Source organism: Sorex araneus, chromosome 6 (genome assembly GCF_027595985.1).
Source record: "Sorex araneus isolate mSorAra2 chromosome 6, mSorAra2.pri, whole genome shotgun sequence".
Lineage (NCBI taxonomy): Eukaryota > Metazoa > Chordata > Mammalia > Eulipotyphla > Soricidae > Sorex > Sorex araneus.
The window spans coordinates 88415466-88441362 of record NC_073307.1 but is presented as its reverse complement, the minus strand read 5'-3'; the positions used below and the strand labels follow the sequence as shown (position 1 = coordinate 88441362).

The 25897-nt window shown below is 59.0% G+C and overlaps 2 protein-coding genes across 4 annotated transcripts; both read left to right on the top strand.

Moving 5' to 3' along the window:
* The first annotated feature begins 1881 nt into the window (after positions 1–1881).
* ING4 (inhibitor of growth family member 4) lies at positions 1882–12479 on the top strand. Of its 3 annotated transcripts, none has more exons than XR_008630747.1 (8): positions 1882–2100; positions 8123–8194; positions 10113–10279; positions 10416–10530; positions 10719–10824; positions 11246–11420; positions 11685–11746; positions 11844–12479. XR_008630747.1 is itself a non-coding variant. In XM_004610454.2 (8 exons), exons 1-8 carry the CDS (start codon positions 2064–2066, stop codon positions 11881–11883), a joined length of 747 nt encoding a protein of 248 aa, XP_004610511.1. In that variant the 5' UTR covers positions 1888–2063; the 3' UTR covers positions 11884–12479. The 3 variants fall into 3 exon arrangements, 2 of the variants coding, with proteins under 2 accessions (XP_004610511.1, XP_004610512.1); XM_004610454.2 differs by having other exon boundaries at positions 1888–2100; positions 11246–11393; XM_004610455.2 differs by having other exon boundaries at positions 1894–2100; positions 10416–10521; positions 11246–11393.
* Positions 12480–13748: 1269 nt separating this feature from the next.
* On the top strand, positions 13749–24447 carry ACRBP (acrosin binding protein). Its single transcript, XM_055143063.1, has 9 exons — positions 13749–14001; positions 14135–14229; positions 14646–14757; positions 17795–18272; positions 19253–19385; positions 21546–21725; positions 21866–22033; positions 23825–23908; positions 24137–24447. The coding sequence occupies exons 1-9, from the start codon at positions 13806–13808 to the stop codon at positions 24257–24259; spliced, it is 1569 nt and encodes a 522-aa protein (XP_054999038.1). The 5' UTR covers positions 13749–13805; the 3' UTR covers positions 24260–24447.
* Positions 24448–25897: the final 1450 nt, after the last annotated feature.

Below are 25897 nucleotides of genomic sequence, written 5' to 3'. Positions count from 1 at the left end.
TCCATAATGATGTCGGGTCCCTTACTTGGTGTACATCATTGGTTTTCAGCCGTTACTGTAGACCAGTGAAGAATGAGAATAATGGGGCTGGAGTGACAGCACAGTGGGGAGGGCGTTTGCCTTGCACGTGGCCAACCCGGGTTCGATTCCCAGCATCCCATAGGGTCCCCTGAGCACCGCGAGGATAATTCCTGAGTGCATGAGCCAGGAGGAACCCCTGTGCATCACTGGATGTGACCCAAAAAGCAAAAAAAAAAAAAAAAAAGAATGGTTTGTGGCCTGGCACAACCAGCTGTCAAAGGCAATGCCGTCCAGCTTCACTTGGAGACATGAGCGCAGAATCACTGTCATAAGCTCTTTCACTGACTGGAAATTTCAGCACATGAGCTCTGGTGAACTTAACGTGGTTGAGCCTAAATGATGTGGGTAAAAATCCGCGTCATTAAAAAAATCTGGAGGTGCTGGAGGTGTAGTGCAGTGGGTACCGCCTTTACCTTGCATGCAGCACCTGGTTCAGCTGCATCCCATACGGTTCCACTCAGCACCACCGAGGTGACCCAAACAAGAACCTGTCCAGGTAGACATAGGACATAGCTCAAAAGGTAGGACGCACGCAAGAAGGAGTCTGATCCTCCTGTTGTGGGCGTTGCCTTGGTGAGGCCCAGCACTGGGCAAACATGTCCACATCAGTGCCCACGTCACAGGAACTGGTCCCTATTTTAAAAAGCCGATACCCACCCGTTGACAGAATTATCTAGAAGGGGTGAGTGAGAGCTCATTGCTGTCTTCAAAGACAGACACCTCTACAAGGTTTGAGCTTACGTTATTTCCTGGTATGTGAACCACACCGGTGGTGCTCACTTAAGTACACCAGCACTTAGTCCCGGTTCTGTGCTCGGACCAATCCTGGTGGGGCTCAGGGAACCGCAGGGGTGCTGGGGATCAGACCCAAGCTGGCCACCAGCAAGGCAAACGCCCTGCCGGTGAGAAGCAATTTTCTTTGTACTGGAGCTGGCTAGGTTGGGAGGTGACGTCTGACCCACGGTGGCAGCTCCGAGCCCCAGGCCTGATGCTGACCTCCCACACCGACCCTGGACTCAAGACAAGCCAGCGCAAGCCTGGTGCTGGGCGGCCAGTCGTGTTGACCTGAGAAGGCACGGTAGTACTTAAGGCCAGGACCCCCCCGCAAGAAGGTGTGGAGAATCAGCACTGCTGTAGCTCCGTCTGCATTAAGACTTCGAAGGAATGAAGACTGTGTTAAAAAGAGAAGGGCCGGCGATGTGGTTCACTGGTCAAGCGTACGCCTTCCATGCACGAGCCTAGGTTTGATTACGAGCCCCGAAAAAAAAAAAAAGGGGCCGGAGCGATAACACAGCGGGTAGGGCGTTTGCCTTGCACGCGGCCGACCCGGGTTCGATCCCCGGCATCCCATAGGGTCCCCCAAGCACCGCCAGGACTAATTCCTGAGTGCAAAGCCAGGAGTAACCCCTGGGCATCCCTGGGTGTGACCCAAAAAGAAAAAAAAAATAAAAATCAATGAGACAGCCTGGGGAGCCTATTCCCGTGAGTGCGCAGAGAGGCGGCGGGTTTGAGTCCCGCGTGGCCATCCTGCAGCCCGACCTGAGAGTCCGGCTTCACTGGCTGCTCTGGCCAGCGGCTTCCGCTAACGGGCAACAGTCCAGCCCTAAAGAGAAAAGGCTCTGACACTCTTCCCCGTTATTTCCCATTACGGTTTTGGAGTGGGGCGGGGGAGATAAAAAAAAAGCTAAGAGAATGCAAAATGGCGACCTCCAGTGACGTCACTCCGGCCGCCGTCGCGCCCCGGGAGCTCGGGGCGGAAGTGGGTCGGGAGGGCTGCCGGCGGCCCCGTGGGCGCGAGCCCGGCTCCCGAGGCGAAGGGAAAAGGGCCAAGGTCGGGCGGATGTGTCCCGGGGGAGCCGCTGCTGAGGGCGGAAGTCGCCCTTCCGGGCGGAAAAGGCCCGGCCCCGCCGCCCGGGGCTTCGCTGCCGGGCGCGCGCAGTCACTTCCGGGGCGTACCGGAAGTCGCTTTGTTTTGCTTCAAGATGGCTGCGGGGATGTATTTGGAACATTATCTGGACAGTAAGCGCAGGCCGGAGGGGGGTCAGGGGTCACAGAGCGGCCGCGGGGGTCGGGGCTGCAGAGCTGTCCGGCCCCGAGGGCCCGGCGGCCGGCCGGTCGCCGTCGTGACGGGGCCCCGTGAGAGAGCCGACGGCAGGGGCCCGAGGGGAGGGGGCGGGGCAGCAGGCCGGGGCCCGGCCCGGCGCGGCCGTCGGGGGTCGCCTGGGGGCGGGGGCGGGGACGCGGGGGGCGAGGCCTGCCGCCCCGCCCGCCCCGGGACCGCCACCCCCGGGTGCCCCTGCCCCCGCCCCCGGCCCCGAAGCCCCTCGGCCCGCCCGGGCTTCCGGGAGTGTCTCGCCGCCGTTGCGGGCGGTGACAAAGACCTGCTCGCCGCGGCCCCTCTCGGTGCTCCCGCGGAGGGGTGGTCCGGGTCCGGGGCGGGGGCGCGGGGCGCGGGGGCTCCGCCGGGCCTCCTCCCTGCCCCGGGGCCGCCCCTCCGGGCCCTGCCCGCTGTCTTCGCGTTGGCCTTCGTTCATTCGTTCGCTCATTCATTCATTCACGCGGGCCGTGGAACCGGCAGGACGGCAGGGACTACGCGATGCGGGGGCGGGGTGGGGGTGGGGAATCGCGGGAGCCCCAGCCCCTGTCCGCGGGTGCCCCCAGAATGTGGCGGTCGGCGACACTGCAGACGGGGGTGACGCGTGCCAGCGTCGGGGGCCGCGGACAGGACGGCTGGGGGGAGGGGCTGGCTCCCCGCCCCCACGCCCTGCGGTACCCGGCGTGGGGGCAGCGCGGCCGCGGGTGGGGTGCGGGGGAGACCGCGGAGGGGGAGCGTTTCCGGGGTGGCCGCGGGCAGGGAGGACGTGGCGGGTTGCAGAGGGAGAGTGAGGTCAGCGTGCTCGGTGTGAGACCCGATGGGGCAGGACCTAGGTGGGCCTTTAAGGGGCTTGAAGCCGAGGAAGCTGCCTTAGCTGCTTTCACTGTGTGTGTTTTTTTGGGTTTTTTGTTGTTGTTGTTGTTTTTGTTATTGTTGTTGGTGGTGGGGTTTTTTTTTCTTTTTGGGTCACTGGGAATCGAACCCTGGTCCGCCGCGTGCAAGGCAAACGCCCTACCCGCTGTGCTATTACTCCAGCCCCTGTTGTTTTTGTTTTTGTTTTTTGCCTTTTGGGTCACACCCGGCGACGCACAGGGCTTCCTCCTGGCTCATGCACTCAGGAATTACCCCTGGCGGTGCTGGGGGACCATATAGGATACTGGGGATTGAACCTGGGTCGGCCGTGTGCAAGGCAAACGCCCTCCCCGCTCACTATACTATCCTCCGGCCCACACTTTTTTTTTTTTTTTTTACTATTTTATTGTTTGGGGACCACATCAATGGTGCCCAGGGCTGACTCTCCATCTCTGCATGTGGGGATCACTCCAGGAGGGCTTGGGGATCCCTGTGGGGTGTTGGGTATTGAACTTGGTTCCACTGTTTGCAGGTGTCTTAGCTGCTGTGTTATCAGTCCAGCCCCACGTGGCCTCACTTCGATGAGGAATTTGAAGTGATTTTTTTTTTAATATAGAAAATTAATTGAGGGGCTGGAGCGATAGCACAGCGGGGAGGGCGTTTGCCTTCATGCAGCCAACCCAGGTTCGATTCCCAGGATCCCATATGGTCCCCTGAGCACTGCTAGGAGTAATTCCTGAGTGCAGAGCCAGGAGAAACCCCTGTGCGTTGCCGGGTGTGACCCAAAAGAAAATTAATTGATGACTCTGGGAAGAGTCTATGTATTTGGATTTTGGGCCATACCTGGCTGTCCTCAGGGCTTATTCCTAGCTCTGAGCTTAACCACTCCTGCCAGAACTTGGGGGGCCCTATAGGGTACCGGGGATCAGACCTGGGTCAGCTGCATGCAAGAAGCCAGATACTGTTGCTCCCAACTCCAGGAAAAATGATTTAATTTTTTTTTTTTTTTTTTGCTATTCCCCTAGTGGTGCTCAGGGTTTACTCCTGGTTCTGCACTCAAGAATCACGCCTGGTGGGGGCTGGAGAGATAGCACAGCGGGTAGGGCGTTTGCCTTGCACGCGGCCGACCCGGGTTCAAATCCCAGCATCCCATATGGTCCCCTGAGCACGGCCAGGGGTAATTCCTGAGTGCAAAGCCAGGAGTAACCCCTGTGCATCGCCAGGTGTGACCCAAAAAGCAAAAAAAAAAAAAAAAAAAAGAATCACGCCTGGTGGTGCTCAGGGGATCACATGGATGTGGGGAATTAAACCCAGGGCGGCCATGTGGCAAGGCAAACACTGTACCTGCTGCACTGTCGCTTCGGTCCCAGGAAGAAAGACTTTTATGTAGGAGAGTAAACTGGCATGTCCTCTTGGTAACAGCAGATCACTTGGTGCTAACAGAGCAGATCAGAGATGAGGACTGTGACCTCCGGGTGATTCAGAGGTTACCGGGGAGTCAGCTGGGGCAAAACTGACTGAATCAGTGAGCTGCAGAGAGGGAAAATGAGGAAGATTTGCAGGTGAAGTTCAGATTTCTTGCTCAGGAAGTGAGGTCGTCAGTCTGTTGGCCACAAGGTCAGGCTATTAGGAGTAACAACCATGAATGAAAGAGCCATTAATTCAGATTAGACAGAAGCTTAAGAATGTGGTTATTGTATCCACGAGGGAATGAGACCCTTCAGGGCAAAGAAGCAAGAAAATGAAGAGAATTAAACTAATTTCAAGAAAAGATTAATATTTCAGGGACATACCAAGGGCACGTCCATGTAGGAATTGCCAGAAAATACATGTGGAGGTTTGGTATCCTTAAAAGAAGAAAGTTAACTCCCAGGAGAGAACACGGTGTCAGCTGTCACAGACATATGTTAGGATAATCACAGCCTTCATAAATCGCTGGCGACTTCATCTCAGTAAACTGGTGGTGGCAGATCTGGAGATAAAGCTTAAAGCATTGGAGACATTCTCGAAGTTTTGAGTGTGGAGCTAGAGGAAGAGATTTTCCTTCCATGGGAGATTTTTTTTTTTTTCTTTTTGGGTCACACCCGGCAATGCACAGGGTTTACTCCGGCTCTGCACTCAGGAATTACTCCTGGCGGTGCTCAGGGGACCATATGGGATGCTGGGAATCGAACCCGGGTCAGCGGCGTGCAAGCAAATGCCCTCCCTGCTGTGCTATCGCTCAAGCCCCACCATGGGAGATATTTTAAGTACTTGTGCCTTTGTTTATTTTTGCTTTTGGGTCACACCCAGTGATGCACGGGGTTCCTCCTGGCTCTGCACTCAGGAATTACTCCTGGCGGTGCTTGGGGGACCATATGAGATGCTGGGGATGGAACCCGGGTCTGCTGCGTGCAAGGCAAACGCCCTACCTCTGTACTAGAATAGCTCCAGTCCCCTGCCTTTGTATTTATGGAGGACTTTCTTGTTCACTGGTCACAGTTCTTTGAGGAAAATAGAAGATGAGCACTCAGAGACAGACAGCAAATACCCAGGGGCGGTTCATTATTTCGTTGAATCACCGTCCAGCGGCGTCCAGGGATGTTGGGTGGACGGAACTTTGGAGAACGAGCAGGATATTGAACAGGCCTGGAGGAGCGGATGCGAAAGACTTGGCAGCGCGTTCCAGACGGGGCAGCACACAGAGCACTGTGGGAGGCGCTCAGAGATGCTCTGATGTGCGAGCAGAGGGGGCTTGCCGTGTTGAGGATGGTGTGAGAGAAACAGGACAGGGGTGCAGAAGGGGACCAGCACTGGGGCCGAGGAAGTGACCGAGGGTTATAAGAAAGGGACTTGGTCAGGTTTGCTTCTGTGGGGTTGGGGCTGGGGATTGAACCCAGGACCTCACACACGCAAGGCAGGTGCTCTACCTCTGAGCCAAGTCCCTGGCCCAGGTTTTATTTAATTGGGTTGTGGGGAGACTGGGTGAAGGGGGTTGGGCCACACCCTGCAGTGCTCAGGGCTTATTCCTGGAATTGCTGGGAGGGTCCACCGTGGTGCTGGAGGTCAAATGCAACGCCAGCGCCTTCATCTCTAGCCCATTTTTGTTTGGGGACAATGTTTGGTAGTGCTCGGAGGCTACTCTCAGCTTGGTGCTCTGGTGGTTCCTGGCAGTGCTCCAGGGATCATATAGTGCTGGGGATTGGACTCTGGCCTCTGCATGCAAAACATGTGCCCCAGCCCATTAACTTATCTTCATCTCCCAGATTTGCATTTGTTTTGTTTTGTTTTTGCGTCATGTCCAACTGTGCTCAGGAGTCATTCCTGGCGGGGCTCGGAGGGCCATATGGAGTGATGGGAATCAAACCCGGGTCAGATGTGTCCAAGGCAAGCTCTTTGCCTGCTGTACTATCTCTCTGGCCCCCAATTTATTTTTTTTTCTTTTTGTGTCACACCTGGCGATGCACAGGGGTGACTCGGCTCTGCATCAGGGATCACTCCTGGAGAGGCTTAAGTAGACCATATGGGTCGCGGGTTTAGAACCCAGGTGACCAGCAAGCACCCAGCCCATTGTACTGTGCCTCTGGCTCCAATCTGCATTTTTTACAAAATGTGTTTGTGTGTGTGTGTGTGTGTGTGTGTGTGTGTGAGAGAGAGAGAGAGAGAGAGAGAGAGAGAGAGAGAGAGAGAGAGAGAGATATGTGTGTGTTATATAACTTGTTTGCCACTGTAAATTATAGTTATTCGTAATTGGGTTTAGCGCATATGTTTCAATACCAATCCCTTCACCAGTGTCCACTTCCCTCCTCCAGTCCCCTCCCTGCCTTCCCCTCCATTTCCCTCCCACCCACCAGCCAGGTTTTATAACTTTTGGCACTGTGGTATCATTCCTTATAATGTTTCATTCAGTTTGCATTTTATATTGTATTGTTGGGTGTCCATGCCTGGTAGTGCTGGGCTTACTCTGGCTCTGTGCTTAGGGGTCAGTCTTGACAGGGCTCAGGGGGCCACAAGGGTGCTGGGGACTGAACTCTGGTTGGCTGTGTGCAAGGCAAGTACCCTACCTGCTGGAAAACTGCTCTTGCCCCCTCTATTTGCATTTAAAAGAACATTACTGGAAAGGAGCAACTGGACGTGTGTGTGTGAGAGATATGAATACCTGAAAGGCATTTGTAAGAGGAGGTCAACAAGTGTGTGTGTGTGTGTGTGTGTGTGTGTGTGTGTGTGTGTGATGTGAATACCTGAAAGGCATTTGTGAGTCAGGTCAAGTGTGTGTGTGTGTGTGTGTGTGTGTGTGTGTGTGTGTGTGTGTGTGTGTGTGTGTGATGAATACCTGAAAGGCATTTGTAAGTCGAGGTCAACAAGGACCATGAGGGAAGGAGGGCCAGCAATTGGGTCATGGGTAGAGCACAGACTTTGGTGGTTTTATTGGAGGGGTGCCACATCTGGCAGTGTTCAGAGGTTTCTGCATTCAGTGGTTCCTGCATTCAGGAATCATTCCTGGCAGTGCTCATAGGGGATGCCGGGGGTTGAACATGGCTCGGTCATGTGCATGGCAAGCGCCCTACCTGCTGTACTCTCCCTCTGACCCTAAAGCATACACTTTGTGTACACGAGAACTGAGTTCGATCCCCAGCACCACAAAAAAATAGAGAAGGGAGGAGGTGAAGAAGGGAAGAGGGGAAGAGAGGGAGGGAGGAAGAGAAAAAGCAAGGAAAGGAAAATGATTTGTGCTTGCAAATTAGTACTCCTGGCAGTGCCTGGGGAAGTGTGTGGGATGCCGGGGATCAGAGTCCAGTTGAAAGTGTGCAAGGCAAAACGCCCTACCCACTCTGCTACTGCAGCTGACCCTGCGCCTATACTATAAAAGCAGTTCAAGGGGGCTGGAGCGATAGCACAGAGGGGAGGGCGTTTGCCTTGCACACAGCCGACCCGGATTCGATTCCCAGCATCCCATATGGTCCCCTGAGCACTGCCAAGAGTAAATTCCTGGGTGCAGAGCCAGGAGTAAGCCCTGTGCATTGCGGGGTGTGACCCAAAAAGAAAAAAAGGAAAAGAAAGCAGTTAAGCAGCCTGTGAATGCGAATGGTTCTTGGTCTCTCCCCGTCTCACTAGGTATTGAAAACCTCCCGTTTGAACTGCAAAGGAACTTTCAGCTCATGCGGGACCTGGACCAAAGAACAGAGGGTGAGTAGCGGGAGGAGCTCAGGCGCCCTAGGAGTACGGACGCTCATTTCTGCTGCTGTTTCACATTGCTGTACTCCGGTCGGATCTGGAAAACTGTGGCTTCTTTCTCTTTGGGGCGAGGTGGGGGCACTCCCCGAGGTATTCAGAGTTTAGTCCTCGGTCTGCACTCAGCAATCCCTCCTGGTGGCACCGGGGGGATCCTATGTGGTGCTAGGGATTGAACCGGGGTCAGCGCCCTCCCTACTTGGAGCATCGCGGTGGTGCTGTTGTCAGTTTTCCCATAACAGAGGAAGTACTGCCATCAGGCCGCGTTCTTGCTGTTTCTCTCACAAAGAAGCAAACCAAAAAACCCTCTCTAGAATCATCTCTGTAACTCCCTGTCCACCGCCTTTCTCGGAAAGGTCGAACGTTGTGACTCCACTGCATTGTCAGTGTCCGAATGGGATGAGGCTTGAGACAGCAGCTCGGGCTGGCAGAGAGACGCTTCCTGGCTGAGAAGGTCTCAGAAGCCGAGGCAGAGAGAGGACGGGGGCAGGGCCAGCAGCTTACAGACGCCAGCTGCTGCCGGTGGTCTTCCCGGGACATTGAGTCAGGGGGGCTCACTGAGGAGCACTGTTGCTCCTGGGAGCCTGCGGCTGCCCTGCTGTGGGCAGTGGCCTCGCCGAGGTCAGGGACACCTGTTGGAGTGATTCCCCCACACCTGCTGACGGACGGTTAGGTCTGATCTTTTGTCCTGAGGCAGCCACGCTCAGGCACGGGTGGTAGAATCTCTCAAAGCTGTGATTGACATCTGAGTTAGCAAAAGATAGACATTATTATTATTATTTAGTGAAGCAAGGTAGTTGTTAGTGAATGGAGCTTACTTAGATCACTGTGTCACTGTATCACTGTCACCCTGTTCATCGATTTGCTCGAGCGGGCAGCAGTCACGTCTCCATTGTGAGACTTGTTACTGTTTTTGGCATATCGAATACGCCACAGGGAGCTTGCCAGGCTCTGCCATGCGGGCGGGATACTCTCGGTAGCTTGCCGGGCTCTCCGAGAGGGGAGGAGGAATCGAACCTGGGTTGGCCGCATGCAAGGCGAATGCCCTATCCGCTGCGCTATTGCTCCAGCCCCTTACTTAGATATGGGGGTGAAAAAGGAAGATATGTTAACTGGGGAACAGGGGCTTCTCCAGAGTGGGAAAAAAAAATACCAAATAAACATCGGGCAAGGTATATGTCCACGGGAGAACGTGGGCTTAGAGAGCAAGCCGAAGGTGGCATTTCTTTTTCCTTTTTTTTTTTTTTTTTTTTTGGCCTTTTGGCTTTTTGGGTCACACCTGGCCATGCTCAGGGTTTCCTCCTGGCTCTGCACTCTTAATCCTGGCGGTACTTGGGGGATCACATGGGGATGCCAGGGACGGAGCCCAGCTTGCCTGAGAGCAAGGCAAACGCCCACCCTGCTGTACTGTCGCTGCTGCAGCCCCTCAGGTCTCATTTTAAACAACGACAGTCGTGCAGCCTCAGAAACCAGCGCTAGCAGAAGCCCCAGCCTGGGCCATGGGACTCTCTGCTGTCTGTAGTGGGGGCTTCTTCAGAGAGAAGCCAAGGGTCTCTGCTGACAGAACAAGCAATGCTTCCTGCCGAGGTGCATCTCCAGACGCCAGCAAAGCCCCTTACTTCCTGTCCGCGCGGCCTGCAAAGGGCACGTTATTATGTGGCCGTGACTTAGGCTCCCACTGTCTTCACCACGTCTTCGGCCCCAGAAGGCACTGATCAGGCGAATCCTGTCGGTCTGTTGCGTTTGCCGAGTGCCTCGCGTGGTGCCTAGGAGCCTCCGGCGTCTTGTGGTTGGAAGGTTTGACGGCCGGTGGAAAGGGCCGGGGGAGCCGGCGGAGCGAGAGCGTCTCTCCCGGCCCCTGTCTCTGTCTCAGACCTGAAGGCCGAAATCGACAAGTTGGCCACGGAGTACATGAGCAGCGCCCGCAGCCTGAGCTCCGAGGAGAAGCTGGCCCTGCTCAAGCAGATCCAGGAGGCCTACGGCAAGTGCAAGGAGTTCGGGGACGACAAGGTGCAGCTGGCCATGCAGACCTACGAGATGGTAGGCCCCCGTCCCCCCATCCGCGCCCCCCGCCTCCCTCCCACCCGCCCCCGGGCTCCCGTCAGGCTTGGCTGTGGTCCGGGCGAGCCGTCACACCTGGCCTCGCGCCTCTCCCTTCTCCCCCCTGCCCACCCAGGTGGACAAGCACATCCGCCGGCTTGACACGGACCTGGCCCGCTTCGAGGCCGACCTGAAGGAGAAGCAGATCGAGTCGAGCGACTACGACAGCTCCTCCAGCAAAGGCAAAAAGAGTGAGGAGGGGGGAGGGGCTCGTGAGCGGTGGGGCCTGAGCCGCCGAGGACGACGGACAGAGGCGCTGGCCCTGGCCGGCCGGGCGACAGTCAGGAGGGGGCTGCCCCAGCTTGGACTCGGGACCGAGGCGGGCGGCGGGCTTCCCCTGACGGTCGCCCCGCCTTCCGGCCGCTCCCTTCTTGCCTAGGTCGCACTCAGAAGGAGAAAAAGGCTGCCCGTGCCCGTTCCAAAGGGAAGAACTCTGACGAGGAGGCCCCCAAGGCTACCCAGAAGAAGTTAAAACTCGTGCGCACGTAAGTGGGGCCGGGGGGCCACTGTGCCACGTGCCTGCGTCCGTGCTCCCGCCCGCCCAGGCCTGCCCTGCCGCTTGCCTCGGTGACCTCCTCCTGCCCGCCTTGTCTGCTGGATGGAGGGGTGCAGCCCCCCATCTCTTGCCCCGCCTCCCAGGTTCTTCATCTCCCACCTCCGAGAGTTTAAAGGGGTAGCTTCCCGCAGCTGGAGAGGAGTCTTTGCATGTAGGCGGCCCCGGGTTCGATCCCCAGCACTGCCTGGTCCCCTGAGCACCGCGGGGAGCGAGCCCCAAGCTCTGAGCCAGGAGTAGACCTTGAGCATCGGCAGGTGTGGCCCAGACACTAAAGCCAAGAGCAAAACCAAACCCAGAGAGCGGCAGCCACCCTTCTTGCCGATGACGTTTCTCTTCCTCTTGGCATGCAGAAGTCCTGAGTATGGGATGCCCTCAGTGACCTTTGGCAGTGTCCACCCCTCTGATGTGTTGGATATGCCTGTGGATCCCAACGAGCCCACCTATTGCCTTTGTCACCAGGTCTCCTATGGAGAGATGATTGGCTGTGACAACCCTGATGTGAGAAACCTTTTGCCTTAATCATGGGTGTGTGTATGTGTATTTGGGGGCAGGGGGGCGGCTCTGAGGGCTGAGGGGGCCACGTGCAAGAGTGTGGGGATGTGGTTGGCTGCTGGCTGCCTCCACACAGCCACGTTTTCTCCGAGGGGACAGAGTCAGGGAACGCTCCTCTGGCGATCTGGGGGAGGTCTGGCCAGGGTGGGGGCGGGGCGGGGGGCCTGGGGGGCGCCTCTTCTCTCCCCCCTCAGCCTGGTGCCTGACTTCCGCTTTCCCCTCCCCACCCTTTCCCAGTGTTCCATTGAGTGGTTCCACTTTGCCTGTGTGGGGCTGACAACGAAGCCTCGGGGGAAATGGTGAGTGAGGGTGGCGGGGGGTCGCTCCCCGGCTCTCGGGGCAAGAGGCCCCGGGCCCCCCGCGCTCGCTCACCCACCCTCCCGTGTTCTGTCTCAGGTTTTGCCCACGCTGCTCCCAAGAAAGAAAGAAGAAATAAAGAAGGGCCTTGGACTCCACCACAGTTCCTCCCATGTCCCCCGGCCTGGCCGGAGGGGGCGGAACGGCTGTGCTGGACTCGGTGGATCAGGGGGCGGTGGACGGCGCCCGCTGGGCGTCCCCCTCCCCGCGCCCCCCACTCCTGGTGCTGAGGCTGCAGCCACGCCCTGACAAGGGGGTGCCCCGGCCACTCACAGTTTATGCTCTCGTTCGGCCCACCCCTTTACAGGGAGGTGGTCTTGTCCACTGTCCTTTCTTTTGCCTCCATGCCGAGGTTGGTGCTGGATTCCCAAGGGATGGTCCTCTCTTCCCCCCTTGCTTTGTGCTTCAGGACGTGGGGGGCAGGCGGTAGCCAGCGCACCCCCCAGCCTCCCTCCCCTCAGAGGGGGCGCGATGGTGTGATCAAGTTTCTTCATTACTTCCTGCTTTATCCACGGGCCCCCCCAGAGCTTCTGGGCTTCAACCCTAATAGGAGGGGCACCCCCCGCCCTCTGTGCCAAAAAGGTTCATGTGGCCTTGTGAGTGGGAGAGGGGGCTGACGGGATGCCGGGGCTCACGTGGGAGGTTGCAGGGGTGAATAAACGCTGTCCGTGTGGGCCTGGTGTGTTTATTGTGGAGTCTCAGCACGGGGATCCTCGGGGGAGGAGAGATGGGGAGCCAGAGTGCGCCCTCTGCACCCCACTCCTCAAATCCGGCGGGTGGGGGACCTGGACTTCAGGGTGTCTCGGCCCAGGTTCCGGGTGGGACCCGGGGAGCATCCTGTGTTGCCCAGAAACGCTCGCTTGCTTCCACCCCTCTCCGGCCTGCCAGGGAGCAGCTGGACTTCTCAGGCTTTCTCCTCCAGAACCCCCCCACGTGCAAACCACTTCCTGCGTCTCAGGGGGTCTGAGCCCGGGGCTCTCCGGGCCTGCTGGCGCCTTTCTCAGCGGGAGACTGTCTGGGGGCGGTGGAAGGGGGGGCAGAACGCCATGTGCCTGCCCGGGGCCTGCCCTGAAGCCCTTGCCCAGGTGCCCTGCAAGTTCCCCCACCTGTCAAACGGACAGGCAGGTGGTCCCCTGGGGGTGGGGTCCTCTTGGGCAGGAGAGGACGTGTCTATGTGAGGCACACGGGGGCCTCTCCCCACAGAGGCAGTGTGGTGGCGTCCAGGGGGTGCCGAGAGCTGGCCAGTTTCTGGGGTCCCACCCTCTGCCAACAGGCCCCGCCCCCTAGCCAATGAGGCCCCGCCCCAAGCCATCGGCCCTCCCCTTGGCCAATGAGGCCCTGGCCCAGCCATTGGCCCCTCCCCTTGGCCAGTGAGGCCCCGCCCAGGCCCATACGCCCTGCCCCTGGGCCAGTGAGGCCCCGCCCCAGGCCCATCTGCCCCTCCCCTTGGCCAGTGAGGCCCCTCCCAGGTTCACTGGCCCCTCCCCTTGGCCGGTGAGGCCCCGCCTCTGGTCCATGAGACCCCGCCCCCGGCCTTTGTGACGTGTGGCCGCTCCCGGCTGTTCCCCTTGCCCGCTAGCCCGCGCCGGGCACCCTGGCTCTCCCTGGCTTGGCCCGTTGGAGGCCGCTTTGGTCCGGATAACGCGGGCCGACCTGCTGGGCCATGCAGAGGCAGGCTACAGGCTTCCTTCTCTCATTCCTGTCGGGTGAGACGTTTCGGCAACATCTGCCTTCCTCTTCCTCCCAGGGCGCCTTTGCCATTACAAAAACCTCTCTCTTAGTCCCTTGGGTTGGGTCCCTCGTTGCCGACTTGGCCCGACCCCGTTCCTTCTTTATTCCTGGACTCCCCTCTTGCTAACCCAGGGGTCATGGTCACGCACCCCCAGGCCCTAACAGACAGGAGCCCGGCGGGCTGGGTGGCCTGGACCCTGAGCAGCGGGGGGCTGGGTCCATCCATTGCTCTGTGCCCCGCCCAACCCAGCAGCACTGCTCCTGCCTCCAATGCCTGCCGAGGACCCCACCGAGACCGCCATCCCCGGCAGCCCGCTCTCCAACACTGAATATGAGAAGTTCTTCGACCTGTTCAAGCCCCGCTGGAAGGCGGAGACCATGTGCCGTCTCCGAGCCACCCTCGGCTGCCGGAACCCCACCATCATCCAGCTGGACCAATATGAAAACCACGGCCTGGTCCCCGACGGTGAGGCCTGGCCAGGGGCTAGTGACGGTGTCGGTGGCGCCTTGCTCCGCGCCCATTTGGCCTCTGCAGACGCAAAGGAACCTCCCGGCCGGCTTCTGAGGAAGCCCCGTCCCCTCCGCCCTTCCCTTTCCAGGAGCCGTCTGCTCTGACCTGCCCTACGCCTCCTGGTTCGAGTCCTTCTGCCAGTTCTGTCAGTATCGCTGCTCCAACCGCCAGTACTATGCCAAGGTGAGGCCCAGGGAGAAGGTTGGCTGCGGTGCTTTCGGGGCTGATGAGAACAGGTGACAGTGAAGACGGGGGAAGCTTCCAGAACGACCAGCCTTAGACCCCCCTCCCCGCCGGGGGCCCTTCGGTGGCTTACAGGCGGCCCACCTGGGCTCAGTGCGCGGGGAGATGTACAAGCAGAGACGGCCACTTGCATCAGGGCAGGGATTTCCTTCAAGGACAAATGAAAGGCACATCTGTGGCCCAGACAAATGTCGTTCTTCGGGCAGGCCTGTTTCAGTCCAGAGCATCCACCGGCAGCTGCACTCCTAGATTCCTGCCCACCACCAGAGGGAGAAGAGAGAGGCGGGAACTGGGATGGAAACTGAGGCAGGGAAGGGGTCCCCGGGAGAGTGACGCCCGCACTCGTGTCCTTGCAGAGAGTCCGCTGCACCCAGTCGGCCTCTTTTCTCTCAACAAACACCCTCAGGGAGTACGAAACTGCGGAAGCCGGCAGCACCACTGTGATCCCTGGGTCCTCCCGCGCCAAAGGTAACGCCGCCCCCCAGGGACGCCCACCCGCACCCCCCTTCCTCGGCCCCAGAGCCAAGACTCAGGCAGCCGGGGAGGGGAGCAGGAAGGGGTCCCACGGCACAGGCCTGTGATGGACGGGGCAGAAACAAGAGCCGAGGGCCCGCACCCCTCCCGCCTGCTCCCAGGGGGGCCGAGCTCTCCTCGGGGTAGGACACGGCACGGATCGCATCTGTGTCCCTCCTGCCGGGGCCCAGTCTCAAGCTGCTAAAGGTGTCAGGCTGACCCCCCCCAGACTGGGCACCCCCCCACACTCCCCCACACTCACACATCCACACACCCACACACACACACACACACACACACACCTCACACACTCCCACACTCATTCCCCCCTCACATACACTCCCCGACACACTCCCGCACCCACAATCACCCCCATATCCTGTATATACTTACCCACTCCCATACCCATTCTCTTTTTTTCTTTTTGGGTCACACCCGGCGCTGCTCAGGGGTCACTCCTGGCTCACATACTCAGGAATTACTCCTGGCGGTGCTCGGGGGAACCTATGGGATGCTGGGAATCGAACTCAGGTCAGCCGAGTGCCAGGCAAACGCCCTCCCCGCTGTGCTCTCGCTCCAGCCCCGCATACTCATTCTCACACCCCCACACTCTCAATCTCTCTCTCCTGAATCCACACTTATGCCCACCCCCCCCACACCCTGACACCCCCACACTCACATTCATCCCCACCCACTCACCCCGACACCCACACGCACTCCCAGATTCTCACTCCCACTCTCGAAACACTAACACACCCCCACCCCCACCCCCACCCCCACTAGGGCACCCGACATGCCCCTGAGCCTGCCCCGCACATCTCGGGGAGGGGGGTCGGGAGAGGAGCCCCGGTGCCTCGAGGGCAGACGCGGGGCGAGTGTCGGGTCAGCGGGGACAGTGGCTCCGGCGGGGATTTGATCCTTTTCCTCTCAGGAGCTTTGGCACCCAGGAGCACGTGGAATGGAGCAATGTTCCTCCAGGCCCGGCTGCATTTGGGGTGGGGGAACCCACCACCTGCGAGTCCAAATGAGGGGCCTGACCCTCATCCCCTCTGACCGACCCACATTCAGCCCTGGGTCCTCTTTTTCCTTTTTCTTCTGTCTTGGGTTTCCCTGGCGATGTGGCAGCTACTCCCAGCGCGGTGCTCAGGGCGCCCTCGTGGCAGTGCCTCCTGAGTGCAGAGCATGGGCGGCCACTGTTGAGCTGTCACTTCTCCTTCTTGATTTTCCTTCAAATCAAATTCAAAGGCCTTGATAGTTGAGCTGACATGGGTTACACGGAATCCACTCTTCCTGTCTGGAGGAGAGACATTCCCCCACTCAGAGTCCTCTGGGACTTTCGGAAGCTCAGTCTTCCCTGGAGAAAGGCTCGGTTTTCACTGAGGTTAGCATTCTCGGTCTCTCTGTCTCTCTGTGTCTGTCTGTCTCTCTTCTCTCTCCTCTCTCTCTTCTCTTCCTCCCTCTTTCTCTCTCCCTCTACCTCTCTCCCTCCCTCTTTCCCTCCCTCTCTCTCTCCCCCCTCCCTCCCTCCCTCCGTCTTTCTGTGTTTGTGTCTCTCTCTATCTCTGTTTCTGTCTCTCCCTCCCTCTCTCTGTCTCTGTGTCTCTGTCTCTGTGTCTCTGTGTCTCTGTCTCCATCTCTGTCTCTCTTTCTCTCTCCCTCTCAGGCAGTCATACCCAGTGTTCCTCAGGGCTCCCATGTCCTGGAGGGCATCAGGGACCCTTTGTGGTGCCAAGCATTGAGCCAGTGTTACGCGTAAACCTTTAATGATTTAATCATTTTACCTTTTTATCTTTATTTCTTAACCATTTTTGGGGGGTTTGCTCTTGTTTGGGGGCCACACCCGGCGATGCTCAGGGCTTACTCCTGGCTCTGCACTCAGGAATCACTCCTGAGGGGACTCTATGGGATGCTCAGGGGACCCTATGGGATGCTGGGAATCGAACCTGGGTCGGCCGCATGCCAGGCAAACGCCCTCCCCGCTGTGCTATTGCTCCAGCCCCGTGTTTTTTCTTTTTTCTTTTTCTTTTGTTTTTGGGGTCTCACTTGATGGTGCTGGGGTCTACTTCAGCCTGGTAGTGAGGGATGGGGCCAGTGGACACTCCTGGTGTGGTGCTCCGGGCATTCTAAGGTGCAGGGCGGGAACATGGGACACCCACATCCAAAGCACCGGCTCCATCCCTGTGAATCCCTTCCCCTGTCCTTCTAGGAGCAAAGGTTCTAGCTTAGGGCAGAATTGCTGTAGAGGCGGGTGCTTTTCTTCTCTCCCTCCCTCCCTCTCTCTCTCTCATACTTGACTGTGTGAATAGGTCTCATTGGAAATGCTTTCTTCTTTCTCTGTGTGCGTGTGCGTGTGTGAGAGAGAGAGAGAGAGAGAGAAGAGAGAGAAAGAGGAGAGAGGGAGAAAAAGAGGAGAGAGAGAAGAGAGAAAGAGGAGAGAGAAGAAAGAGGAGAGAGAGAAAGAGGAGAGAGGAGAGAGGGAAAGAGGAGAGAGAGAGTGAGAAAGAGGAGAGAGGAGAGATGAGGAGAGAGGGAAAGAGGGGGGAGAGAGAGAAGAGAGAAAGAGGAGAGAGAGTGAGAAAGAGGAGAAAGAGGAGAGAGAGGAGAGAGGGGGAGAGAGAGAAAGAGGAGAGAGGAGAGAGAGAAAGGAGAGAGAGGAGAGAGGGAAAGAGGAGAGAGAAGAGTGAGAAAGAGGAGAGAGGAGAGATGGGGAGAGAGAGAAAGAGGGGGGAGAGAGAGAAGAGAAAGAAAGAGGAGAGAGAAAGGAGAGAGTGGGAGAGAGAGAAAGGAGAGAGGGAAAGGGGAGAGAGAGAGGAGAGAGGAAAAGAAAGGGAGAGAGAGGAGAGAGGAAAGAGGAGAAAGAGGAGAGAGGAGAGAGAATAAGAAAGAGGAGAGAGAGAGAGAGAGTGAGCGAGCCCCTGGGCAAATCAGCCCCCTGAGCGCCGGAGCCCGACCGTGCGCCCTCGCTTCTCTCTCTGGGTCCCTCGACCCGCAGGGGCCGGGGAGCGCCAGGCCTTCCCGCCCTGGCCCGAGCGGCTGCACAACAACATCGAGGAGCTGCTGCAGTCCTCCCTGTCGCTGGGGGGCCAGGACCTGGCGCACGAGCACCGGCTCAAGGACCAGGCCCAGAAGCACAAGCAGGACGAGGTGCTGGCGCAGGACGAGCAGGAGGAGGACCAGGAGGAGGAGGAGGAAGAATACGAAGAGGAGGAAGCCCAGGAGACGTCGGGGGCCGCGTCCCTGGCGGGGCTCCAGCGCGAGGCGGCGGAGGGCGGGCCCCGGCTCCTGCCCCGGCTCCGGCGCAAGTTTTTCCCTTCCAGCCTTTTCACCTTCACGCCCCGGGTGCGCGAGGTGGACTCGTACCCGCTGATGATGGAGAACATGCAGGAGCTCCTGCGGTCGGCGCAGGGCGCGGACGGAGCGAGTGAGACGTATGACGGGGACCCCACGTGGAAAAACCAGACCCCTGGAAGGTACAGGAAGACGCCACCTCGAGGGCTGGAGCGAGAGCACAGCGGGGAGGGCGTTTGCCTGGCACGCGGCCGACCCGGGTTCGATTCCCAGCATCCCATAGGGTCCCCTGAGCCCCGCCAGGGGTCAGTCCTGAGTGCAGAGCCAGGAGGAACCCCTGAGCATCGCCGGGTGTGACCCCCCCAAAAAAAAAGCAAAAGCAAAAAAAAAGATGTCACCTCGAGTGCAGGAGTGACAGCACAGCCGGGAGGGCACTTGCCTTGCAGAACCCTAGGGACCCCGGGACCTGGTTCGATTTCCGTTATCCCAAAGGGTGCTTGCCCTGAGCACCACCAGGAGTAATTCCTGAGTGCAGAGCCAGGAAGTAGCACGGGGTGTGACCCAAAACACACACACACACACACACCATAAGAAAAGAAAGGAAGGGGCTAGAGCAATAGCACAGCGGGGAGGGCGTTTGCCTTGCACGCGGTCGACCCAGCATCCCATAGGGTCCCCCGAGCACCGCCAGGAGTGATACCTGAGTGCAAAGCCAGGAGTAACCCCTGTGCATCGCCGGGTGTGACCCAAAAAGCAAAAAAAAAAATACCCAAAAAACCAAAAATACAAAACAAAAAAAAAAAACAAAGAAAGGAAATTCTCTTCTCTCTCTCTTCCCCCTTCTCCGGAGGAACGTGCCCACTTTCCCGGCCTCGCCCACACGTGCCAACCTTGGCCTAAACCCTGTCCTAGTGGCTGGTTGGGCCTTTGAGGTCCTGGTGTCAACTGTGTCCCCGAGGCTGATGACATCTCGTTGAGGCCCTAGCTGGGACGTGGCAGCCTTGAGCCTTTCTCTGGACCACGGTCCCCCATTTGAGGGGAGGGGACTGGCTCACTGCCCCCACCCCGGGCCCATTCAGCTTCCAGACGGTGGGTTCCGGCCGGAAGCGGAGGGAGAGGAAGAGGCAGAGGGTGCGCGTGGCTCAGCGCGGTCTTCCCGCAGCCTCCTGCAGCTCGCCCACGTGGACTCCCTGCTGATCCTGTGCTACTCCATCATGGAGAACACCTGCATCATCACCCCCACGGCCCGCGCCTGGCAGCACCTGGAAGACGAGAGCCTTGGTTTCGGGAAGCTGGTATGACGGTCACGCTGTCCAGCCAAGTTGGCCCACACTCCCGGGTCCTCCTCTCAGACTCCGCGAAGACCTCAGTGGGCAGTGGGCCGGGGGCGGCGGGAAGCATGAGACATAGGACCACTAGCTGATCTCTCCGGCTGGGGGAGAGATTTCCCTTTTATTATTTATTTATTTATTTATAATTTTTTTTTTTTTTGGTTTTTGGGTCACACCTGGCGATGCACAGGGGTTACTCCTGGCTCTTCACTCAGGAATTACCCTTGGCGGTGCTCAGGGGACCGTATGGGATGCTGGGATTAGAACCCAGGTTGTCCGCGTGCAAGGCAAACGCCCTACCCGCTGTGCTATTGCTCCAGCCCCTTATTTATTTGTTTTTAAGGCTCTTAAGAACATTCGAGAATCACTAAGGGCTTGGTTAGGGAAACAGCAGGAAGCTCTGATACCTGGAGCAGCAGGAGCTAGAGTCAAAGACATAATATGTATTTATTTATTATTATTAATAGGCTGGAGTGATAGTGCAGTGGGTAGGGCGTTCGCCTTGCATGCGGCCAACCCGGGTTCAATTCCTCCGTCCCTCTCGGAGATCCCGGCAAGCTACCGAGAGTATCCCGCCCGCACGGCAGAGCCTGGCAAGCTCCCCGTGGCATATTCGATATGCCAAAAACAGTCACAACAAATTCCACAGTGGAGACATTACTGGTGCCCGCTCGAGCAAATCGATGAGCAACGGGATGACAGTGGCAGTGATTATTATTAATATTTTTGTTTTTGCTTTTTTTTTGGGTCACACCTGGCAATGCTCAGGGGTTCCTCCTGACTCTGCACTCAGGAGTTACTCCTGGCGGTGCTCAGGGGACCTTATGGGATGCCGGGATTGAACTTGGGCCGGACACATGCAAGGCAAATGCCCTCCCCGCTGTGCTATTGCTCCAGCCCCTCAAAGAAATAATAAGGGTCCTCCCAAGCGATAGTCAGAAATGCTTGCATTTCGTTTGGAAAGAAAAAGGCATTTCAGCAGTGAATTTTGGTCAGCGACTCGTCGATGATTTGTTTGAACGCGCTGTGGGGTGAAATCGGGAAAGAGACTTCCCGATTTCTCCCCGCATTAGAGGGGCCGAACGCCAGGGTGAGGAGGACGGGGTAGAGAGGCTGTCGCAGCAAGCTGTGATGTGGAGGATGCATTTCCGGGTGAAGAGGTCGGCCCGGGAGGGGGGTCTCTCCACCCTGAGCAATGTCGTCTAAGCTCCTGGGGGCTTCCCACCCCAGACGCCTGGGGAGAGCCGAAACTGTGGAGCTGGAAGTTTCTGGGTCTGTGGGCTGCTCCCTGGTTGGGATTTGGGCACATGACTTGGAGCAGGTTCCTCCGCCTCACCGAGCCTTGAGTGTCCCCGTCAGTGGGATGACGGGGGTATGTTAAGTACCCAGTCTAGGTGCCGGTGCCTCTGTAACCCCGTGCCAACTCGCCCTAGCCTTAGCGGGGATGGAGACGGGATCCCCGTCCCCAGAGTCTCAGCGTGGGGCAGCGCGGTCCCACCAGTTGGCTTGTAGGGAGGACTCCATCCTGCACTTGGCCTTGAGGATTTGGAACTCAGAGAGGCTAGAATGGCTTCAGGGCCTGAGAGAGTACAGCGGGGCAGGCGTTGCCTTGCCTGCAGCTGACCCAGGCTTGATCCCTGGCACCGCCAAGGTTCCCCAAGCCCTGCCAGGAGTGACCCTGGGTACAGAGCCCTTGAACACAGCTGGTGTGGCCCCCACCCCACCACCTCCCTTTAAGAAAGATGCGCGGGGCTGGAGCGATAGCACAATGGGGAGGGCGTTTGCCTTGCAAGCGCCGACCCGGGTTCGATTCCCAGCATCCCATGTGGTCCTCTGGAGGGAGGGAGGGAGGGAGGGAAGGAGGGAGGAAGGAAGGAGGGAGGGAGGGAAGGAGGGAGGAAGGAAGGAGGGAAGGGGGGAAGGAGGGAGTGGGGAGGGAGGGAGGGAAGCCTGGGCTGGAGGCTGGCTGCGCGGGGAGAGTTGGGTTCTCTGGGGGTAGATAAGCCCTCCAGGAGGGCAGGGAGCGAGGGGCCGTCGGGGCGGCTGGGGGCGGCCAGCGGGGGCGGGCCAGGGAGCCCTCGGGGGCGTGTTCTCAGCCCGGCCTCTCGCCCCCTCCCCGCGCAGGTCTGCGACAACCTGGGTCGGCGCCACATGGCCTCCTGCGACCTGTGCGCCTTCTGCTCCCTGAAGCTGGAGCAGTGCCTCTCGGAGGCCAACCTGCAGCGGCAGCGCTGCGACAGGTCCCACAAGACGCCCTTCATCAGCCCCCTGCTGACGTCCCAGAGCATGTCCACGGGCACCCACGTAGGCCTTGCGCGGGGTGGGGCGGGGCCCGGGGCGGGGCGGGGCGGGGCCCGGGGCGGGGGCGGGGTCCGGGGCGGGGCGGGGCCCGGGCGCTCCCCGGCCAGGGGGCGCAGACCGCTGCTCTGTCCCCCGCGCCCCAGGTCGGCAGCCCCGCGGAAGGCCGCTTCTACGGGCTGGACATGTACGGCGGCCTCCGCATGGACTTCTGGTGCGCCCGGCTGGCCACCAAGGGCTGCGAGGACACCCGCGTGTCCGGCTGGCTCAAGACCGAGTTTCTGAGCTTCCAGGACGGGGATTTCCCCACCAAGGTCGGTCAGAGCCTTTGCCCGGGGCTGGGGGGGCAGCGCGGCGGGTAGGACGCTTGCCTTGCACGCAGCCGACCCCGGTTCGATCTTCGGCATCCCCTGAGCACCGCCAGGAGTGACTTCCGAGTGCAGGGCCCAGGAGTAAGCTCTGAGCATCGCCGGCTGTGACCCCCAAACTAAACAGAGCCTCTTCCTAACGCTGAGTACCCCCGCCCTGTCTCTGGAGGACCCCGCCCTGGTCCGAGGCTGGGGCTGGGACCGTGGCGGTCACGCTGCCTCCTCTCTAGAAAAAGGACTGTGTGCTCACCCCGTGTAGCACTTTCCTGCCTCTGACAGGGAAGAGAAGATTCTAGAAGATTCTAGAAGGTTCTGCCCGGTCCAGATCTTCTAGTACTTTTTTCTTAAGTGGAATCAAGTTCACTCCTCCTCCCCAAATAATTGCCATCCCCAGGCCCCCCACCTCCCGCCCCCTGAAACTCCCTGTGTCAGCTGAGTGAGGGCCGGCCCTCTGGCTCCACGGTGGGGGAAATCAAGGCAGGAACGACTGCACAGCCTACGACAGGGCCCATGGCAGCTCTGCTCTCGGTGCCCCTCATTCTCCGGAAGGTGTCAGCTCGGCTGCTCCCGGGGTTAATCGCTGGGGCAGTGAGACTCTCGGAGGGAGATGATTCAGCCCAAGCCACAGGGTTTTCACATCTCCCAGGGGATGCTGGAGAATGCACAGCAGGCAGGGCCCTTGCCGTGACCCCAGCACCCCAGGTGCTCCCTGAGTCCTGCCAGGAGTGAGCTGAGCATAGCTGGGTGTGGCCCCAAGACCAAATCAATCAATCGATCGATCAATCAATCAATCTGGGGTCCATGAGCAGGTCCAGGGGCCCAGGCACTGCCCTACGTCTCATTGGTCCAGCCCCACATCCAAATTCGGGGCTCTGCAGATGGCCCCTCTGCCTCTCCCTGGAACAGCCTGCAGGGACGGGCAGCCCTGCTCTGTACATCACTCTGGACTCCTCCCTTTTCCTCCCCCTCCCCCTTTCTCTTTTTTGTGTGTTTGTGGGGGGGGGGAGCCCACCCAGCAGTGCTCAGTACTTTTTCTTTCCTTTTCTTTTTTTGGGGGTCACACCCAGTGATGCACGGGCATGACTCCTGGCTCATGCACCCAGGAATTACTCCTGGCGGTGCTCAGGGGTGAGATGTGGAGAATCGAACCCAGGTCGGCCGTGTACAAGGCAGACGCCCTCCCCGCTGTGCTATCGCTCCAGCCCCATCCTCCCCTCTTCTCCCTCTCCCTCTCCCTTTCTCCTTTTTATTTGTGTGTTTGTGTGTGTGTGCGCGGGGGGGGGGGGGGTCACACCCAGCAGTGCTCAGGATTTACACTTACTCCTGATTCTACACTCCTAGCAGGGCTGGGGGAACTCTATGGGCTCGAACCCGGGTCAGCGGAGGGCAGGGCAAGCACCCTCCCTGCCATCCTCTCGCTCGGGCTCCAGGTGTGGTTCTCACAGCTCTGGCCCCGCCCTGGCTTGGGTGGTACCTCCCCGCCCCCGCCCCGCCCCACCCCCGCCCCTGCCCCCGCCCCCGCCCCCTCTGTCCCTGGCACTTGGCCGGGATCTACTTGTTCTCGTTTTTGAGCCACACGCGGCAATACTCAGGCTTGACTCCTGGCTCTGTGCCCAGGGGTCACCCCCGGGCAGGGTTCAGGGCACCGTCTGCATTGCCGGGGATCAAACCGGGGTCAGCCTCATGCAAGGCCAGAGCCTTTACCCGCCTTCCGATCCCGCCCTCCCCCCGACTTAGATCTGTGACACGGACTACGTACAGTACCCAAACTTCTGCACCTTCAAAAGCCAGCAGTGCCTGATGCGAAGCCGGGACCGGAAGGTGAGGCCCTTCCCGCCGGCCCTCTCCTGGGGGGCCGCGGTCCATCTGGGCCGACCCCCCCCCTCCCGCACCGGACCCCGTGGTGGTGGGAACACGGCAGCGACTTCCCCTGAGGGCCTGGTCCCCACCCGAGGCCAGCCAGGGCGTGGGGGGCGGGGGGGCTGCTGGAAGCCCGGGGGGGGGGGGGGAGGGTGTGCCCACGGGTGGTCTCACCGCCGCCCCGCGCAGGTGTCCCGCATGCGGTGTCTGCAGAACGAGACGTACAGCGTCCTGCCGCAGGACAAGAGCGAGGAGATCGTGCTTCGGTGGAGCCAGGAGTTCAGCACCCTGGCGCTGGGGCAAGCCGGGTGAGCGGGGGTCCGGCCCGGCCGGCGCCCTGCAAGCCGCATCGCTCCACGTTCTCTCTCCATCGCTCTAGACCCCCCATCTAGACTCGGCTTCCGGGCGGCCCCTCGTGGGGGTGTGTGTGGGGGGGGCACTGGCCTGGCCCCTTACGTTCTCTTGAGCAGGGAGCACCAAAACCCCTCCCTCCAGATGCAGGACGGGAACGCCACCTTTCTTCAAAGATATCTTTATATAAAAATGTTTATTTTCAACCCGTGTGGCCCGCTTGGCTTGGCTGTCCGCCCCCCACCCTGGAGAATGTACTCCCCCCCCCCCCACCCCGCGCCCCTGCTGTTGCCGGTCTCTGAATCCAGCTGCACCAGGGGTGGGGCGAGAATGAATCATGAGCTTCGATGTTGGCATACGTCGTTCTTCGAGGGCAAAGGCTGGGGCCTGACAGCTGGCATCAGCGGGCCACCAAGCCCAGGGAATCAGGGTAGAATTTGCACTTTCAGGGCCATAGTACGAAGGTTGAGGCATTTGCCTTGCCTGTGGCCAATCCCAGTTCGAATCCCTGGCACGACTGGCTGTGCCCTGCTCCCCCCCCCCCCCCGACACAAAACAGAGTTTGCACCATCAGGAGAGAGGAAGTGACCGAGGCCTGTAGTCCAGGAATCTCCTGGCATAACCTGTCACATACCTGGTAAGCTTACTTCTGGTTGCTGGGTGTGTCATCGCCAAACGGGTCATTCGGGGCTGTGAAAATCTCCACGCGCGCAGGGATGACAGGTGAAAGGCTCTCTCGGCGGCTGTCTCTCGCCGCCCGTGTTCGGTGCTCTCTAGACCATACTCTACCCGGAATGGATGTTGACCCCAGGCCAAAGCTCTCCATCTCTCTCCGCCGTCTGCGTTCGGTAGTCTCTTGCTGCTTCCCCCACCCCAGGGGGCCGATGGCGGGGAGGAGCAGGCGAAGGAAGGAAGGAGGGCCAAGCTGATTGCTGATTAGTTGTCGTTTATTCTGTCTCTTGTCTCTCCCAGCTCTCTCCAACCCTCTGTTTGTGACTCTGTCTTACCGCGCAATTCTTTCTTCCCATTGTATCTCTCTCTCTCTCTCTCTCTCTCTCTCTCTCTCTCTCTCTCTCTCTCTCTCTATCTGTCTGTCTCTCTCTCTCTGCTGTCTCCGTAACTGTCTCTCTTTCAATCAATCTTAGTTTGTATAGCAGTCACGTAGGGTGGGGATCCAAAGGTGGGGTTGAACATTAACAAATCAGCAAAGAGAGCCAAGGCCACTCCTCCAGGAGATTAACTCAAGGACAACATCTCATCTAAGGAGATTACTCCAGATTACTAGCACAGCGGGTAGGGCGTTTGCCTTGAACGTGGCCAACCGGGGTTCGGGTTCGATTCCTCCGTCCCTCTTGGAGAGCCTGGCAAGCTACCCAGCGTATCCCGCCCTCACTGCAGAGCCTGGCATATTTGATATGCCAAAAACAGTAACAACAAGACTCACAGTGGAGATATTACTGGTGCCCACTGGAGCAAATCGATGAACGACGGGACGACAGTGCTGCAGTGCTACTAGGAGATCTGCTGAAGGGTGGGATTCCATCCAGCGTGTGTCGCTTTCTTCTTTCCTCAGCCAGTAGTCCACTTAAATAGTTGTAG

Coding starts and splice junctions, on each gene's coding strand:
- ING4 (XM_004610454.2), top strand. CDS start 2,064: ATGGCTGCGGGGATGTATTTGGAACATTATCTGGACA. Junction 2,101..8,122: donor TTTGGAACATTATCTGGACA/GTAAGCGCAGGC, acceptor CCGTCTCACTAG/GTATTGAAAACCTCCCGTTT. Junction 10,531..10,718: donor CTCCAGCAAAGGCAAAAAGA/GTGAGGAGGGGG, acceptor CTTCTTGCCTAG/GTCGCACTCAGAAGGAGAAA.
- ACRBP (XM_055143063.1), top strand. CDS start 13,806: ATGCCTGCCGAGGACCCCACCGAGACCGCCATCCCCGGCAGCCCGCTC. Junction 14,002..14,134: donor CCACGGCCTGGTCCCCGACG/GTGAGGCCTGGC, acceptor TTCCCTTTCCAG/GAGCCGTCTGCTCTGACCTG. Junction 23,909..24,136: donor TGCGAAGCCGGGACCGGAAG/GTGAGGCCCTTC, acceptor CGCCCCGCGCAG/GTGTCCCGCATGCGGTGTCT.